At 49.9% G+C, this 19,317-nt stretch overlaps 1 protein-coding gene across 1 annotated transcript in view; it reads right to left on the reverse strand.

Annotated features, from left to right (window-relative positions):
* Positions 1–240: 240 nt before the first annotated feature.
* The window catches only part of ADARB1 (adenosine deaminase RNA specific B1), a gene marked incomplete at its 3' end in the record, with an annotated part of 37,923 nt that continues 18,846 nt past the window's right edge, over positions 241–19,317 (reverse strand). Inside the window, exons 7-9 of the mRNA XM_082839678.1 lie at positions 18,241–18,426; positions 1,178–1,349; positions 241–420 (exon numbers count right to left, since the gene is read on the reverse strand). Of these exons, the coding sequence (XP_082695804.1) occupies positions 241–420; positions 1,178–1,349; positions 18,241–18,426 (538 nt within the window). The remainder of the gene's footprint in view (positions 421–1,177; positions 1,350–18,240; positions 18,427–19,317) is intronic.

Below are 19,317 nucleotides of genomic sequence, written 5' to 3' on the forward strand. Positions count from 1 at the left end.
AGGAAGCCCTACTCAGTAGAACTCAACTTCTAAATGTAAACTGAGGTTGAAAGCAGTCACTGGATGATTCAAAAGGGGGAACACTGCTGTAGAGAGATGCCAGGTGGTGACACGGGACCCAGACGCCAGACCCCGCGCCCCGCGCGCCTGCCCCTGGGGACGGTGCCGCGCGCCCAGCTCCCACACATCCCACGCCTGCCCCGGCTCAGCTGCGAGGTTTGGGGCCGCGCTGCACACCCGTCAGGGTGTGAGTGAGAACTGGTCCTGTTCCGTGGGCTTCTCCACCCAGGCGCCCAGCCCGGCCTTGATGAAGGCTCTGAACAGACAGGCCTTGGCGGCCTGGTACTCCTTGGCCACCAGCTTGGACTCGTGGTACACGTTGGGTTTAGTGATCTTGGACCGCAGTAAGTTGGAGGGAACCTGTAGAAAGATTTAAAAAAAAACAAGTGCAACTGTTTAAGCAATAACGGTAGAAAATGAAACTCAGTATGATGTTCAAAAAACGGCGTTTCAAACAGTGCTGCTTCTGGGGGGAGCCAAGGGACAGTGCCAGCCCAGGGACCGTGTCACACGAGCCACGCTGGACCCCCCGAGGGTCTGCGTCCTCAGCCCCAAGTGACCCCAAGGTCGGGTTTCACACCTGCATGTCTTTAACAAACAACACCTCTGCCGTTTGGTCACAGGGAGAACTCGAGCCCCCCCCCCCCACCTCCTCCAAATTTTTTGTGCAGATCTTAGAATCAGCAGGGCAGCCACCCAAGGCCCCCTGCGCGGGTGAGGGTCCCGCCACGGGGACACAGCAACCTCTGCCCATCACAAATAAAAGCTACTGACCCGACTTACAAGTAAATGGAAGCCGGTAACGTACTGACTCACTAGAGGGGAGTTTGTGTGGGGAAGAAGGGCCATGCTGCTGCAAAGCCCCAACCCCCAACCAAAGCCCTCCAAACACACGGGGTGGGACCCAGGGCGCCCCGAGCTGCGGGCCCCGAGGAGGACTCCGCGGGAGTGCCGAGCCCCAGGCTCCGGCGGGCTGGGGTGGGAGTCTGGGGGGAGGGGGGCTGAGCCTGCTTTGAATCTGAGGAGCCAGGGCCAGACTGTCAGCCAAGAGCACCCAGAAGAGACCAGGCGTGGGGCGGCCGCCCGGGCAGGCTGGTGGGGAAGGGCGCCTCAGTACCTTGCCGTGCACACGCATCCAGCGACAGTACAACGCGTGCTTACACAGGCGAGAGGCGCGGCCCAGCTCGTCCTTCCCTGTGGTGGCGTTGATGACCTCGATGGCCGAGTCGCCCACCGTCCAGTTGACACTGAAGTTGGGGGCCTTCCCCGGCTGCCGCGCCTCCGCGTTGCTGATGCCTAGAACGAGATGGGGGCGGGTGACGCGGGGCCCGGCATGCGTGCTGCGGGGACGCGGCCCGACAGCGGCTGGCCAGGCGCGCCTGCCCTCCCAGCAGCCCGCCCCAGTCCCTGCCGCCCAGAAACACACCTGTCTGTGCGGGGAGGCGGGTGGGCCCGCAGAAACCCCTAACCCCGGGACTCCACGCGCTCCCGAGCTCACTCGGGGCCAAACCTCTAGACACCTGGGTGGAGGGGGGCCCCACTTCCAGGAGTGATTCAGGGGCCCACCGATTGTGCTCCTGTTGTTAGCGCGCCTGGCGCTCAGATGCTGCCCGCCGGGGCCAGGCGAGTTCAGCCCCCGCCTCACACGCAAGACACGAGCGATCCAGGAAACCCCACTCTCGAGCGGCGTGTACGAGCGAGACGGTGCCTCCTCAGCAGGGTTCAACCCTCCTGTCTTGACCAACCGAGGCTCATGTCCTGGGGCTGAAAGTGGGACATGCTCAGGTCGCCACCGGGGACTGAACGCACACTCCCCGCCCCCCCTGCGTGTAGAGCCCGGTCATTCAACCCCGCAGACGGCAGACACAAGGCCACGGCGCCTACGACAGCAGCTGGCCCGCACCTGGACCCTCCAGGGGGCTTCAGCCCGGCCCTCGCTCTTGGTGGCCATCTACTCCTCCCTCGCACAGAACGTTACAGCCAGGACAGCAGGTCCAGGCAGCCCCCAGTTGGCGCCCAGGCCTCGCTCAGAAGCCTCACTTCCTCAGGGCAAAACAGCAGCTCGTCTGAAAGCGGCAGGAAGAGACAATAAAGAAAATTCATGTTTACAGCCACCAGCCTCGGGGAGATTCATTTAAAGGGGCGACGCAGGCTTAACGGGATGTCCATGCTCCCCTCCCCCAGGGCGTGCGGGGGAGGGAGTGGGCACCCGCTCTGTCCCGCTTCCCCTTTACCCCTTCTCTGGCTGGTCGCAGGAGGAGGGGGTGGTTGGTTCTGAACTAACATCCGGACATGACGGAGAAGCTTCTTGTTAGCAGCACTGGCCGGGGCTTCTTAAAGGGTCCTGACATTCAACACAGACCCCACCCCCACGGACACGGCAGGGAGCTGCTGCCCCACGGGGGGACCTGCGGACCTGCGGCTTCTTCCAGGGGCAGGCGGAGGTGGGGGGCCCCCATGCAGGGGACAAGCCTCGGGCACCGAGCGGAGCTCGCTCGGGCCGGGTGGACCACACCCTGGATGACCTGCTCTAACACAGCTTCTGAGGGGAATCACAGGGTGACTTCGGGTCACTAAATGGACACTTTAAAAATGATGATTTAGGGCTTCCCTGGTGGCGCAGTGGTTGAGAGTCCGCCTGCCGATGCAGGGGACGCGGGTTCGTGCCCCGCTCCGGGAGGATCCCACATGCAGCGGAGCGGCTGGGCCCGTGAGCCATGGCCGCTGAGCCTGCGCGTCCGGAGCCTGTGCTCCGCAACGGGAGGGGCCACAACAGTGAGAGGCCCGCATACCGCAAAATAAAAAGATGATTTGTCCACAGGAGGAGTGCAGATTAAGAGGTGCATTCTTCCCTGGTGTCGCGGTGGTTAAGAATCCACCTGCCAATGCAGGGGACACGGGTTCGAGCTCTGGTCCGGGAAGATCCCACGTGCCATGGAGCAACTAAGCCCGTGCACCACAACTACTGAGCCCGCGCGTTGCATCTACTGAAGCCCACACGCTCTAGAGCCCATGCTCGCAACAAGAGAAGCCACTGCAACAAGAAGCCCGTGCACCACACCCTGCTCACCGCAACTAGAGAAAGACAGCACGCAGCGACGAAGACCCAACGCAGCCAAAAATAATAAATAAAAATAAACTAAATGTATAAAACAAAAAGAGGTGCCCTGCTTTCTACTCGTTCAACCACAGAACTGCCTAGCCCCTACTAATCTTTTGTTCGGACACCTAAGTCCTCCTGGCCACAGTGGCCTCCTCTGAGGTCTTCTTCCGAGCCCCACGGAGGCGGTCCAGCTGGCAGCCAGCTATCCACTGGCTTCACACCATCCCCCGAAAGACAGAGAAGAGTCTGAAGGTGGAAGGGGTCGGAGCCCCCCCCCAGTGAGGCTGGGTGGAAAGCACACCCCGTGGACAGAGCAGGGAGCGCAGGTCCCCCCCCGCCAATGCCGACCTCTGGCTGACCTCTACTCCGGACTCCAGGCCCGGCCATCCGCCTGCCTTCTCAGATGTACACGACACCTTCTCAGATGTACACGACACACTCTGAGGAATCCTCCTCAGAGCAAAGCCAGCACCTGGGGCAGCCCCTCTATCCGTGCCCCAGGCTGCCCCTTCCCCAGCAGCCAGCCTCGGGGCTCAGCGCAGGGACTTTAGAAACTACCCCCTAGGGAGACAGACCCAGTTCTGAGAAAAGCTTCAGGGTTCCTTCCAGGTTTCTGCCTTTTCCATTAAACTGCTGAATCATTTTTTCATTCCAAGACGTGAGCGCTGAGTTATTTCACCTTCCGTGAATGTTTTAACTGAAGTATAACGAAGTGTGCAACTTTTCACAGAGCGAGCAACCCGCAGTCAGCATCTGCTCAGTAAACTGAGCCTCTGGCCCCAGAGGGGCCCCCCCGCGCCCTCTCCTTGTCACTGCCCCTCCCCCGTGGCAGCCACCGTGCCGCCCCCCGCCCCCACAGCACTGACCGGTGCTGCCTGCCTCGATATTCATTAAATGAGGATTTCTCAGACCCTCAAATTAGTATTTGATTTCTATACTTACTAAGTACTCTCCACAAGTTAGTGAGGTTTATTCTTTCTATCCTCTTCTGTTTTCGGAGTCACTTCCTCTTAGTTGTTCTATTTTCTTACATAGATCACCTCCTTTGTGTTTACTTTCCTCAAAAGCTTGACAGCGGCTGTTCATTCGTGTTTTGTGAGTAAACAGCTTGGGGGCTGAACAGAGGCAGTCGGCATGGCCTCTTGTGCCTCCTTCTGGGATGGGCCTCCAATTCCAGGGAGAGCCCAGAGCCCAGCCTGGCCCTTGCCTGGGGGCCTCACCACGGGGCCGGACTCCAGTGGAGGAAGCTCCAGCCTCCTCCTAGATGTCCCCAGGGCATGGGACAGCCAGCCTGTTAGGAGTTCAATGCAGTCCTGGTTTCAGCATCTCCTCGTTTCACTCTGCTGCCAGGATACGCCTGCTCTGAGCTCTGGGGTTTTCCCCTGGCAGTTCTGTCAGGTGTCTGGGTCGTGGGCGGCTGTCACTAGCCCACCTGCCTGGTGTGCAGTCGGTTCCTGCAGGTCACCAAGCTGCCGCTGAGCTTACTCAAGGCCACAGCCTTTCAAGTACGGAGTCAGGGAGGGGTGTGGGGGGGAAGGGGGGGAGTCTGTTTAGGTAAAACTGGTGGGGGAATCTTTCATGAATAAATGGATAATGCTTATATTACATTATTTTCCTTTGCAATTCCATTACTTTTCTACAACAAGGTCAAAATCAAGGGTTACTGTTGAATGATACTTAAACCTTGGAATTACAACATTTTGCATTAAAACTAGAAATGGTCAATTGTTCAAGTTTTTAAAATTTATTTTAAGCTGAGTAAACTACCATCTTTGGCAAGAATGGAGAAAATAAGGCAAAGAGAAAATAGCTAGCCCAAGGTTCCAACACTAACCATACACTTTTCCTGGAGCAGAGAGCCCCAAATGGGCCCAAGAGCTTATCTCTATGAGCCTCTGGGGCCAACACTGCTGTAGTACGGACACCAAGAAGAGCTTATCTTTCCGGGGCTGCAAAGCAAGAACCAGGGTAGTAAGTTAATCACAGACCATGGTGCAGAAAACACTAAAAGAAGAACAACCTTGTCTAGTAATGAGAGCCCCTCTGTTGCTGTAAATTAAGTGTGCTGAATCAGAACTTTTCGAGCAGAAGTACAGAGAACCTGGGAATTGGCCTAATAACTGATACAAGTAAACACTTAGGAAACTCAGCTGGCACTCATATTTTTCTTACTTCCCTTGTAAAGATACGTCCTACATTCCTCACACAGTAACATGTAATCAAATGCATTACACACAGAACGAAGAGTAACAGACATCCAGGGTGACTATGGGTTCCCGTTACAGGAACTGCTACACGGTCAGGAAAATGTGTACTTACAGTCTGGACTCAAAGCGGTCTTTGCTCTGCACATACACAAAGGCCTGAGTCGAGCTGAAGTGGAAGGAAACCGAGTACACAGCACCCAACAGTGATGGTGACACGGGCTGTGAGCCGGGGCCGTGAGCCCCGAGCCTGCAGCCCCTGGAGCAGAGCACCTTCGAGACTTCCATTCTGATTTTCGTTCAAAAAGGCCCCCTGAGCTGACGGAGCGGGGGTGGAACCAGCGGGCAGCACGAGCCTGTGAGGGCGAGGTGGCCACACACACCTGTCCTGCTGTCCTCCCCAGTCCCAGATGGGGCCACGGCTCCGCGCAGAGGACCTCGGGCCGAATCAGACTCCCTTCTTACACGAGCCCAGGGTGGGGTGGCTAAAACACCCACTCCGGGAAGGAGCCCAGACGCTCTGGTCCAGAAGGTGACGTGTGTGCTGCTGGCGAGCCGGCCGGAAGGCGGGCCCATCGCACGGACAGGGGGTCAAGCCGGCCTCGCCCCGAGCACCGCACAGGGCTGGTGCGCGAAAGGGAAAGTCCCTTCCCCACCAACGTGCCTGGGGGGCCAGGCGGGGACTCCACCTGCTGGTGCAGACGCAGGGAAAGGGGGACACCTGGGCGGCATGGGGGCGGCAGACGCCTGGAGGGACACGCGGCGCTTGCGCCCTGCGGGCGGCACTTTGGGCCAGGTTCATGTTCTGAGCGGCGCGTGACCTTCCGGGGGCCCTGCTGCAGCAGCACCTGGAAGGGGGTGGGCAGCGGTGACGGGGAACACACCGCACAGGGTGGGGAGGATCCAAGGGCAGGTGTGAGGGGTCGGGTTCCATGACAGGAAGGAGCACGTGCCTGCCCTGAGATACGATTTGAAGACGGTGCTCAGTGAAGCTTAGCAATTATTTTTGAAAAATCCTCAAAAGTGTCATCAATGAACTAGGTAAAGACACCCACACAGAGAGAATTTTAAAAAGCAACAGGCCAATCACATCCCATAGGCGCTCAAGTGTTTAGAACACACTTTGAGGTCACGTGTATCCACAACAGGCAGTGGCCATCCACTCCACCTGGGACACCTCGTCCTTCTCAGGAAGCGTCCCTAGACAGTTCAGTTACCAGAAGGTTTCTCTCTTTGGCCACCAACTGAAAACCTAATTGGAGACGTGGCGCCTTCTCTCAGAATGGGGATCAGAGCCAGGAGAAGGCGACTGTGAGTGAACAGCTGTGACAACGCCCGGTGGGTCCCGGGGCACCGGCCTCCACACGGTCTCGACAGCTCCCCCCATCAAAGGCTGGTCCCTCAGAGCGCAAGGCCCCTGGCACGGCCGTGAGCGAGCAAATCGGGGGGTCTCTAGCAGGGCAGACCAAAGGACACAGTGAAGCAGGAGGCTCGGGACGAGACCTGTGAGCTCTGCCCCAGGAGAGGATGGAGAAAAAGGCAAAGGATAAAACGGAAGAAAATCTCTCTGACCTGAAGACTCCATTACCCAGATCAAAGTGTTCACAGTCGTCAGCAGGAAAAAGGAAAACCGGCCGCACACCTAGGCTTTATCTGTTGAAACCTGTGAATTTTAGGGGAAAGCGATAAATTTAATGCTCCAAGGGTAAAACAAAAGGGGGTCCCAGGACGGAAAGAAAATCGAGGTGGCTCAGCGACACAGCAGACGGGAGGACGGCTGGGGTTCTCAGGGCAGGGCCAGGCTCGAGGTGTCTGCGGTCCTCAGACAAGCGATTGAAGGCACGTTCCGATGCGGAGCACCGTCCGCGCAGGCATTTTCCCAAAAATCAAACAGGAAGCAATCAACAAACAACTCTACTCTGTCCACTAAATTAAGGACATATTTCAGCAAAATGAAAAATAAACCTGAGTGTGGAATTGAAGAGAGGGGAGTCCACGGGTACAGGAAACAGTGATTAGAGGAGGACGTGTGCCGCTTCTCCTGCTGTCCAAACAACTGTTGATAATAGGTCTGGAAGGCTTATTAGGAAGGGCTTTTTGAAAGTTCCTAAAATTCAAGATGACATCAGAATCTAGAAGGATGAGGGTGAGAAGAATGTGGACTGAAAACAACACTGAGGTTGTAGTTCTTCTCCAGCTGTGACCTTTACAAATACTGATTAATTTTTCACGCTAAATTTTAATCAAATATATTTAAACCACTTTTAAAAATTTAAGGGTGGGCTTCCCTGGTGGCGCAGTGGTTAAGAATCCGCCTGCCAATGCAGGGGACACGGGTTCTAGCCCTGGTCCGGGAAGATCCCACATGCCGCGGAGCAACTAAGTCCGTGCACCACAACTACTGAGCCCACGCACCTAGAGCCAATGCTCTGCAACAGGAGAAGCCACCGCAATGAGAAGCACCGCAGCAAAGAGTAGCCCCCCGCTCACCGCAACTAGAGAAAGCCCGCGTGCAGCAACAAAGACCCAACGCAGCCAAAAATAAAAAAATAAAATTTAAAAAAATAAAAATTTAAGGGTTATCACTGGGGAAAACAAAATAAGATTTAAAACTTCCAAAGCACAAAAAAGAGAAAAAGACAATTTAATCAACTCAGCAAAAGTAAGGGGAAGAAAATAATAGTGAGAAGGTATAATGGCCAGAAAGTGTAAGAGACAAAAGGAAGAATGAAGAATTCACACCCTGGGTCCAAACCTGGTCCCTCCTGCTTCCTCGGGGGTCATTCTGTCCTAGAAGGATGCGTACACAGCATGGATACCCCTATTCTAGACACCGGGGCAAGGAGAAAAACACCCACACCTATTCCTGCCTGGAAAACACACACACACTCATTCTTATTCATATTTATATTCTCTCTCTCATTTAAGGCTTCACTGTCTTGACACAAAAGCAGCTCTTTTCACCAATTATCAACAGTCACATGCTTTCCCCTGGCAGGCGGTACAGCTTTCTGTCCTGGTCTGACAGCACCACACCCCACAACCCGACTCCCATACCATCTCCCCAGAGACCCTCGGAAATCAGACCAGATCCGTCAGGATTCGCTCCCCGATGCTGCCTTGTTTGTTACTGTTTTTTTAAAAACATGTATTTGGTTTATTTAAGAAAGATGTTGGCTCTTATTTTTAACTCTAAAAAGTTTTTTATAGATTACTTTTATTTATTAAATTGAGGCATAGTTTATTTACAATATTATGTTAGTTTCAGGTGTACAGCATAGTGATTTGGTATTTTTGCAGATTATACTCCATTATAGGTTACTACAAGATATTGGGTATAACTCGCTGTGCTATACAGTAAATCCTTGTTGTTCATCTATTTAATACCTAGTAGTATGCATCTGTTAATCCCATACTCCTAATTTATCTCCCCATCCCTTTCCCCTTTGGTAACCATAAGTTTGTTAGCTATGTCTGTGAGTCTATTTCTGTTTGTGTACAGATTCATTTGTATTATTTTTTAGAGTTCACATATAAGTGATATCATATAATATTTGTCTTTGACTTACTTCACTTAGTGTGATAATCTCTAGGTCCATCCATGTTGCTGCAAATGGCATTATTTCATTCTTTTTTATGGCTGAGTAATATTCCATTGTGTGTGCGCGTGTATAGACATATATGTGTATATACAGCACATCTTGTTTATTCATTCATCTGTCAATGGACATTTAGGTTGCTTCCATGTCTTGGCTACTGTAAATAGTGCCGCTATGAACACTGGGGTGTATATATCTTTTTGAATTGGTGTTTTGGTTTTTTTTAATATGTACCCAGGAGTGGAATTGCTGAATCGTATGGTAGTTCTATTTTTTTTTAGTTTTTTGAGGAACCTCCATACTGTTCTCCATAGTGGCTGCACCAATTTACATTCCCACCAGCAGTGTAGGAGGGTTCCCTTTTCTCCACATCCTTGCCAACATTCGGTATGTGTAGACTTTGATAACAGCCATTCTGACAGGTGTGAGGTGATACCTCATTATGGTTTTGATTTGCATTTCTCTAAAATCTAGTGATGCTGGGCATTTTTTCCTGTTGGCCATCTGTATGTCTTCTTTGGGAAAATGTCTATTCAGGTCTTCTGGCCATTTTTTGACTGGGTTGTTTGTTTTTTTGATATTGAGTTGTATGAGCTGTTTATATATTTTGGCTATTAGCCCCCTGTCAGTCATATCATTTGCAAATACTTTCTCCCAGTCCATAGGTTGTCTTTTCACTTTGTTGATGGTTTCCTTTGCTATGCAAAAGCTTTTAAGTTTAATCAGGTACCATTATGTATTTTTGCATTTATTTCTTTTGCCTTAGGAGACTGATCCAAGAAAATACCATATAATTTATGTCAAAGAGTGTTCCACCGGGCTTCCCTGGTGGCGTGGTGGTTAAGGATCTGCCTGCCAATGCAGGGGACACAGGTTCGAGCCCTGGTCCAGGAAGATCCCACATGCCACGGAGCAACTAAGCCTGTGCACCACAACTACTGAGCCTGCGCTCTAGAGCCCGCGAGCCACAACTACTGAGCCCATGTGCTGCAACTACTGAAGCCTGCGCGCCTAGAGCCTGTGCTCCACAGCAAAAGAAGCCACCGCCATGAGAAGCCCGCGCACTGCAACAAAGAGTAGCCCCTGCTTGCCTCAACTAGAGAAAGCCCACGCACAGCAACGAACACCCAACACAGCCACTAATAAATAAAATAAATAAATTTATTAAAAAAAAAAAAAAAGAGCGTTCCACCTATGTTCTCTTCCAGGAGTTTTTTGGTTTCAGGCCTTACATTTAGGTCCTTAAACCATTTTGAGTTTATTCTTGTGTATGGTGTGAGGGTGTGTTCTAACTTCATTGATTTACATGAGGCTGCCCAGCTTTTCCAACACCATTTGCTGTAGAGACTGTCTTTTCTCCATTGTATATTCTTGCCTCCTTTGTTGAAGGTTAATTAACTGTAGGTGTGTGGGTTAATTTCTGGGCTCTCTATTCTGTTCCACTGATCTATGTACCTGTTTTTGCACCAATACCACACTGTTTTGATTGCTGTAGCTTTGAAATATAGTCTGAAGTCAGGGAGGATGATTCCTCCAGCTTTGTTCTTTTTTCTCAGGATTGCTTTGGCAATTCAGGGTCTTTTGTGGTTCCATAAGAATTTTAGGACTATTTGATCTAGTTCTGTGAAAAAATGTCATGGGTATTTTGATAGAGATTGCATTATATCTGTAGATTTCTTTGGGTAGAATGGCCATTTTAACAATATTAATTCTTCCAATCCAAAAGCATGGGATATCTTTCCATTTCTTTGTATCACCTTCAATTTCCTTCATCAATATTTTATAGTTTTCAGGTCTTTCACCTCCTTGTTTAAGTATATTCCTAGGTATTTTATTCTTTTTGATGTGATTTTTAAATGGTATTATTTTTTAAAATGTTCTCTTTCTGATATTTCATTATTAGTGTACAGAAACACAAATGATTTCCGTATAGTAATCTTGTATCCTGCAACCTTACTGAATTCACTTATTAGTTCTAACAGGATTTGGGTGGAGACTTTAGGGTTCTCTATAAAAATTATCACATCATCTGCAAATACTGACAGTTTTACCTCTTCCCTTCCAATCTGGATACCTTTTATTCCTTTTTCTTGTCTGATTGCTGTGGCTAGGACTTCCAATACTATATTAAATAGAAATGGCAAGAGTGGGCATCATTGTCTTGTTTCTCCATTTAGCAGGAAGGTTTTTAGCTTTTCACCACTGAGTATTATGTTGTCTGTGGGCTTGTCATAAATGGCCTTTATTATGTTGAGGTATATTCCCTCTATACCTACTTTAATGAGAGTTTTTGTCATGATGGATGGTGAATTTTGTCAAATGCTTTTTCCTGCATCTACTGAGATGATCATGTGATTTTTATCCTTCATTTTGTTGATGTGGTGTGTGGTGTATCACACTGATTGACTTGTGACCTTTAAACCATCCGTGCGACCCTGGAATAAATCCAACTTGATCATGGTACATGATCCTTTTTATGTATTGTTGGATTTGGTTTGCTAATATTTTGTTGGGGATACTTGCATCTATATTCATCAAAGATATTGGCCCATAATTTTCTTTTCTTGTGGTGTCTTGTCTGGTTTTGGTATCAGGTAATGGTGGCCTCGTAGAATGAATTTGGGAACATTCCGTCCTCTTCCACTTTTAGGAATAGTTTAAGAAGGATAGGTGTATGTTCTTTGTATGTTTGGTAGAATTCCCCTGTGAAGTTGTCCAGTCTTAGACTTTTGTTTTCTGGGAGGTTTTTTTTTTGTTTTTTTTTTTCGTGGTACACGGGCCTCTCACTGTTGTGGCCTCTCCCATTGCGGAGCACAGGCTCCGGACACGCAGGCTCAGCGGCCATGGCTCACGGGCCCAGCCGCTCCGCGGCATGTGGGATCTTCCTGGACTGGGGCACAAACCCGTCCCCTGCATCGGCAGGCGGACTCTCAACCACTGCGCCACCAGGGAAGCCCTTTTTTTTTTTTTTTTTAATTACAAATTCAATTTCACTTCTAGTGATTGCTCTGCTCAAATTATCTGTTTCTTCTTGACTCCGTCTTGCCAGGCTGTATGTTTCTAGAAATGTCCATTTCTCACTAGATTGTCCAATTTGTTGGCATACCATCTCTCACTAGATTGTCCAATTTTTTGGCATATAACTATTCATAGTACTCTCTTATGATTTCTTTTTGTATTTCTGTGGTATCGGTTGGTATTTCTCCTCTTTCATTTCTTAATTTATTTGGATCCTCTCTCTTTTTTTATTCTTGATAAGCCTGGCTAAAAGTTTATCAATTTGTTTATCTGTACAAATAAACCAGCTCTTGGTTTCATTTATCTTTTCAATTTTTTTTAAATCTCTTTTTTATTTATTTCTTCTCTGATCTTTATTATTTCCTTTCTTCTGCTGACTTTGGGTTTTGTTTGTTCTTCTTTTTGTAATTTTTTTAGATGGTAGCCTAGGTTGTTTACTTCAAATTTTTCTTGTTACCTGAGGAAGGCCTGTATTGCCATGAACTTCCCTCGCGAATCACTTCTGCTGCATTCCATAGGTTTTGGGAAGTTGTGTTTCCATTTTCATCTGTCTTGAAGTATTTTCTGATTTCCTCATTGACCCACTATTTTTTAGTAGCATGTTGTTTAGTCTCCACGTGTTTCTTCTTTTCCTGTTCTTCTTTCAACAGTTGATTTCAGAAACAACATTGTGGTCAGAAACAACTCTTGGTGTAATTTCTATCCTCTTAAATTTGTTAAGGCTTTTCTTGTGACCTAGTATGTAATCTATCCTGGAGAACATTCTATGTGCACTTGAGAAGAATGTGTAGTCTGCTGGTTTTGGATGTAGTGTCCTATAGATATCAATCAAGTCCAAGACCAAGTCTGGTCTATTGTGTCATTTAAGACCACTGCTGCCTTACTGATTTCTGTCTGATCTGTCCATTGATGTGAGGGGAGTGTTAAAGCCCCCTACTGTTATTGTATTATTGTCAATTTGTCCCTTTATGTCTGTTAGTATTTCCTTTATACATTTAGGTGCTCCTGTATTGGGTGTGTATATGTTAAGGAACAGTATATCCTTTTCTTGCATTGATTCCCTTTATCACTATATAATGCCCTTCTTTGTCTTTGTTACAGCCTTTGTTCTAGTCTATTTTGTCTGATACGAGTATTGCTATCTCCTCTTTCTTGTCGTTTCTGTTTGCATGGAATATCTTTTTCCATCTCCTCACTTTCAGTCTGTGTGTGTCTTTTACCCTGAAGTGAGTCTCTTCTTGGCAGCATACTGAAGGGTCTTGTTCAGTATCCAATCAGCCACCCTATGTCCTTTGATCAGAGCATTCAGTCCATTGACATTTTAACTATAAATATTGATAGGTATGTACTTATTGCCATCTTATTACTCGTTTTCCAGTTGTTTTTGTAGTTCTTCTCTGTTCATTTCTTCTTTTCACTTCCCTTGTGTGGTTTGATGATTTTCTTTAGTAGTATGCTTGGGTTCCTTTCTTTTTGGTTTTTGTGTACCTATTGTAGGTTTTAGATTTGTGGTTACCTTGGGGTTCCTATATGTTGACCCATGATCATAACTACTTGATTTAAACTGAGTCATTTAAGTTCAAATGCATTCTAAAAGAGCTACATTTTTTACTCTCCTCGCCCACATTTTGTATTTTTGATATATTTTACGTCTTCACGTTTATCCCTTTACTGTATATTGTAGTCACATTTGTCTTTTAATTACATACTGGATTATTTAAGTGATCTTCAATCCTTACTATATATTTGCCTTTCCTATTGGGATCTTCTCTTTCCTACATATTCTTACTTCTTTTCCATTTAGAGAAGACCCTTCAACATTTCTTTTAGGGTAAGTTTAGTATTGTCAAATTCTTTTAGTTTTGGCTTGTCTAAGAAATCCTTTATCTCTTCTTCTATTCTAAATGATAACCTTTTTGGTTAGAGTATCCCAGGTTTCAGCACTTTGAATATATCATGCCCCTCCCTTCTGGCCTGCAAAGTTTCTGTAGAGAAATCAGCTGACAGACCTATCAGGGTTCCCATGTAACTGACTCCTTGTTTTTCTCTTGCTGCCTTTAGAATTCATTATCTTGAACTTTTGCCATTTTAATTATATATCTTGGTGTGGGTCTGATTGGGTTCATTTTGTTTGGGACCCTCTGTACTTCCTGTACCTGGATATCTGTTTCCTTCCTTAGGTTTAGGAAGTTTCAGCCATAATTTCGATACCCTTCTCTCTCTCTCCTCCTTCTAGAACCCCTAAAATGCGAGTGTTGGCATGTTTGATGTTATCCCAGAGATCTCGTATGTTCCTCATTTTTTGGTTTTGTTTTCATTTGTCTTTCTGTCTACTGTTCTGATTGGGTGATTTCCATTCTTCTATCTTCCAGATCACTTATGTGTTCTTCTGTGGCATTTAGTCTATTACTCGTGGCTTCTAGAATGCTTTTTAATCTCAGATATTGAATTACCTATTTTTGACTGGGTCTTTGTTATATTTTCTAGTTCCTTATTAAGAAGATGTGTGTTTAGAGCAATCCTCTTCCCTAACTCAGTTAGGATTTTTGTTGCCAATGTTTTGAATTCTTTGGTAAATTGCTTATTTCTGTTACATTATTTTTTCTGGGGTTTTCTCTTTTTTCCAATGGAGAGTAGTTCCTCTGCCTTTTCCTTTTATTTAACTTTCCCTGTCTCTGTGCATTTACCTGAAGCAGTTACCTATGGGGTCCTCAAGGGATGATCCCACGTGGGGGCATCACTACGCAGACTGTTTGCCCAGTGTCTTTGCTGTGAGGGCTGGATTTGACGTGGACACCAGTCACATCTTTCCTCAGGGTATGCTGGCCACTGTCACCTTGGGAGGGGATGTGGCTGGAGACGGAGGGGCTAGAGCCTGTGCGGGGCAGGGTATGAGGTGGGACTTCCTCTCTGCTCAGTGGCCATCGCCACCCTGTCAGGGGTGAGGTCAGCAACCAAGCTGCTGGAGCGGAAGCCCTGAGGGTTGGGCTCGAGTCGGCTCTGTGCCCTTGAAGTGTGTGATTTTCCGTCTCCTGCGCTGAGTACTTTGCCCCAAGGGAGGGGAGTGCTGAAGCCAAAGGGGCTTGTGTGCTTACAGAGGTGTGATGCTGCCTGTGTAGGCGTCTGCAGCTCTGCTCAGATGCAGCCGATGGTCACATCTTTTGCCCTGTCTAGTGCTGTGCTGTGGAGTGGAGTGGGCAGGGCTGGGACATGTGCCGGGGCGGTCATGGGCACTCAGGTGGCCACCTGAGTGAGCACCAACGGTGGCTGGCATCACCCCACCCAGACCTCACCCCAGGCCTCCGGGTCACCTCTGCATCCTCAGATCAAGTCTTTTCCCAGGTCCCGGCTGCCCTAGGTCCAGTGCCGAGGTGTGGTGTGGGGTGGGCAGGGCCAGGGTGGTCACTCAGCTCAGGCTGGGGAGAGCAGAACAGAAGCATCACTAAGGCAGACCTCTCCCCTCCCTACGTGGGGTCAGCCAGCACCCGTGCTCCTCAACAGCGGGGAGTCCAGGCTTCTCCAGCCCTTCCATCTGTCCCAGCGGCTCTCCGAGGAACAAGAGGCTTGTCTCCTACATGCAGGACCCCAGGACTAGGATGCCCTGTCTGTGGCTCTCACGACTCACTCCCCAGGGCTGGTGTCGGCCCAGCGATCTCCCTTTTCCTCTGAGTCTCCTCCCGGGGGCACAGGTCGCGACCCGCCGCTCTGCTTCCCGTCCCACCCGATTACGTGTGTCTCGTTCTTGCAGGCTTGGTTGTACAGCCATCCTCCTGCCAGTTTGCAGCTAGTGTTCAGTGAGGAGTGCTCCGTGTGGAGGTATCTTTGTGGAGCTCACGGGGAGGTGAGCTCACACCCTTGCTTCCCCGTCTTGGCCTCTTCCTCTGCGTGCTCCTGTTTTGTGACATCGCTGGCAGTAAAACCTGCACTGGGGGGAGTCTCACCCCGTGACCCCGGGCAGCCTGGCTGTGACCACGGTCCCTGGAGCTGGGGCACTGGGCCAGTCCAGCACCTTGGTCTTTCTTCTTGAGTTCTCCCAGTGCACATGGACAGCAAACTGGGCCAGTCGAGAAGCTCAGACTCAGGGGTCCAGTGGAGAAGCCAGAGCTGTCCTGAAACTTGCAGGTGCTGGATTTGAAACTAATCTGAAAAGGATAAACGAGAGAGCTCAGGAGGCCGGGGTAGAGCATCACGTGAGCGTCCAAGGCAAAGGCTCACCACCAGGAAATTCTTTCCGAAAGTAAACACACGCTGTTTATGCTGAAATTAAACTAAAATTCTCATTTTAACCTCGACAGCATCTTCAAAAACAGCTCACTGCTAAGTCTTTAAATAAGTCCACCGAGAGTTGCTCTGGTTTCCAGGAAACCTTGTTTAGTTACGTCAGCCTCTCTCTGCACGGCGTTCAGGTCCGTTTTCCTTGCTCCCTTCCAACACCATGGTTCTCTCGCTGCTGTCACATTTCGTTCTCTTTTCAACGTGGGAATGATCTGCGATAAACCGTGAAGTGAAAGAGGAACGACAAACATGACGCGAACTGTTAAACACACAGATGTGCACCACGTGTGCACAGCCAGAGGACGAGAACGGGACAACCCACATGTGCTGGGTGCTCCCCTGTCCCAGGCACTTACTAACTGCGGGACCCGCTGTGAGAAAGTTCTGAGGGCTTTGCTGTGGGGCCCATTTCAAAGGAGTGTGACCTCCCAAGACCTTAAGACACTGACACCCCCCCACCTCCAGACTTCTGCTGTTCGAATCCTTTCGTCTGTGACGACACCCGCAGTGGTACCTGTGGGCCTCAGGCTTTGGGGTCAGAGATGATACCGGGGAGGAAGAAGGAAGAGCAGATTCTTTCCTTATTTATAATTTCACGTTTTTAACAAATATATGTGGTGCAGCGCCAACTGAAACACTATTTTTCCACGTTTTCACAGATACAGATGCACTTCATATACCTATGATGTGGTGAAACACATCTGACTTTCACAGGTGAGCTACCCTTTCAACACCTTGGAATAGTCCTTTAGCGAAATGGTCCTGTCTCTTTAGGTCGCAGTGGTGGAGCAACACCGCTTAGTAAGCACCACGCAACAGGGCACTAGTCAGCAACGACTGCTGAGCGCCTCCTGCATGCCGCGTGTTTCACACACGATGTTTTCGGTGGCTATGAACGTAAGAGACAAGTGACGGCTGTGATGAAACAAAGCACTCTCTCCTCAAATGTAGAACACAGACTAAGCAGGGAAAATTATTTTCTGACTCGTGAGAAATTTACACACCAACACACACCAAAGTACACTTACGTCGTATCTACCAGTGGAAGTTCAATGGGTGTGGATGCTATAATTTCAACCACCAAATTTTATCAGTCTGTTTTTTTTTTCTTAAAAGACAACGGTTAAAGTTAGAGAGCTGTAAAATTTGATCCAAAACAACTTTTGTTTTTCTCGTTCCTGTGTAATTCATGTGCTCTAAGAGATACGCTTTCAAATAAAGTTCCACGTTGCTTTGCTTAGTTAGAGATGGGCTAGTAGCAAGACCACAGACCACGGCAAAACACACGCACACCAAGAGGCATTCTAGTTCAGGGTTACGGTTTTAGTTCTAGCTTAAAAAAGTAGGTAAAGCGATATTTCCAAAAGGATAAAAATACCTTAACTGTGTCCTTTTAAATAAAGGTGACCTGAGCAGTTAGGACCCTTGAATTCAAAAGCTCTTGTTCACTTTACTGTTAGCCACTGACATTCTAAAAGAGAAACAACAAACAACTGGTAGCACAGGGCACGCTGGGTAGGGGCAAGTCCCCACTGAGAGACACCACTGCTCGTCATGGGCACACACACCCCATCGCCAACCTCTGCGAGCAGGCCTGGGAGTGTGGCGCCAGCCGCCTGCAGGGCTCATCACGGTGCTGACGTCACCCGCGGGGCCCGGCCCAGCTTCATCGCGGGCGGCCGCTGCCTGCGGGATCTTCACAACATCTGTGAGCCTCTGCTACTGACACAGGACTTGCACACACCAGTACGGGTGAAAGAAAAGCACACAGGTGCCGAGCCTGGGCTCTAGTTTCCCCATAAATGGCAATTTCAATCAGCTAGAGAGAGTAGTCTCGAGGGACTCACTCAAATGACCCATCCGCTCTGGCCCGGGCTCCCCCATAGCCTCAGGGCAGCCTCCCTCTGGTGCTTCCCTCCTAAGACTCAGAGGCTGCAAAATCAGGTGCTGGGACAGAGGAAGGAGGCCGCCCCAGAGATACTTGCCGCTGAGCAGAGGCTTGTTGAGGGTGTACAGCGCAGGCAGGTCCTCTATGTTGGAGATGCGCTGGTACATGGCCCTGGAGAGGTGGTCCCCGTGGTACAGGCTGCCCAGGATGATGCTGGAGAAGTAGATCGGCTCCACAAAGACGCTGAGCAGGGACCCCTGGATGCCCACCACGTTCCACCTGAAGGCAGAGGGACAGGCTCCTCAGTGCGGCCCCCCCGGCCCGCGCCCTCCACAGCGGTGTGCTTACGCGGCACCGCTCACCCTGGGCAAGTGTCAGCCAACTGCAAGAGGGCAGCGGTTAAAAATAACCCACTTCGCAGTTTGAAGTTTTAAAAAATCTGCTTAAAAGTTATCTTCTGCAGGCACGATCTTTGCCTTTATGTCTCCCACGATGACACATTTACTGAAGATTATTTAGCTCGGAAAACGTATCAACGAGCCACGTTTCTGGTGAGAAAAATCAAAAGGAAAAATAAATCTTTATTTTGTTACTTCTAATAAATACGGAGGTAGCTGTAGACGAGCCCCCGGAGACCGGGAACGGATTCCTTCCTGCTCCCCGGCAGCCGGGCCGACCGCCCTGACCCTGCGTTTGGCTGGCGTGTGTGAGGGTCCCCCACCCCGTCACACCACCGACCCTCCAGGGCTCCGCTCTCCACACCACCAGACACGCCGCTGCCCGATCCCTACACACAGCAGGGGGGCCGCTCTCCGGGCACCCGCGCCGCCGGGTGCTGAGTCTGGGCAGCTGAGGGGCACAGCCCACGCGCCCCTGGAGCCAGCGGGCCGTCCTACGGGCGCAAGCGGCAACAAGGCAAACATGTGAACCAAGAATTAAAAACGCAGGGAAATCAACCTGAGGGAAGGCAGAGTCCCCGAGGAAGAAGGTGGTGCCGACTGCAGGGAGGGTCCCGGAGGGGACGCGGCCAGGCAGGCAGGGAGCAAGCGGTGGGGAGGCCGGCCGGTCCTGGGGGAGGGGCAGCGGGGGCTCTTCCAGCTCAGGCGGGGAGCCCAGCACAGGACCCACCGGGTCCGCACCCCAGACCGCGGGTAGGAGGCCGCAGGGGAG

Source organism: Leucopleurus acutus (genome assembly GCF_964270905.1).
Source record: "Leucopleurus acutus genome assembly, chromosome: 5".
In the NCBI taxonomy this organism is placed as follows: Eukaryota; Metazoa; Chordata; class Mammalia; order Artiodactyla; family Delphinidae; genus Leucopleurus; species Leucopleurus acutus.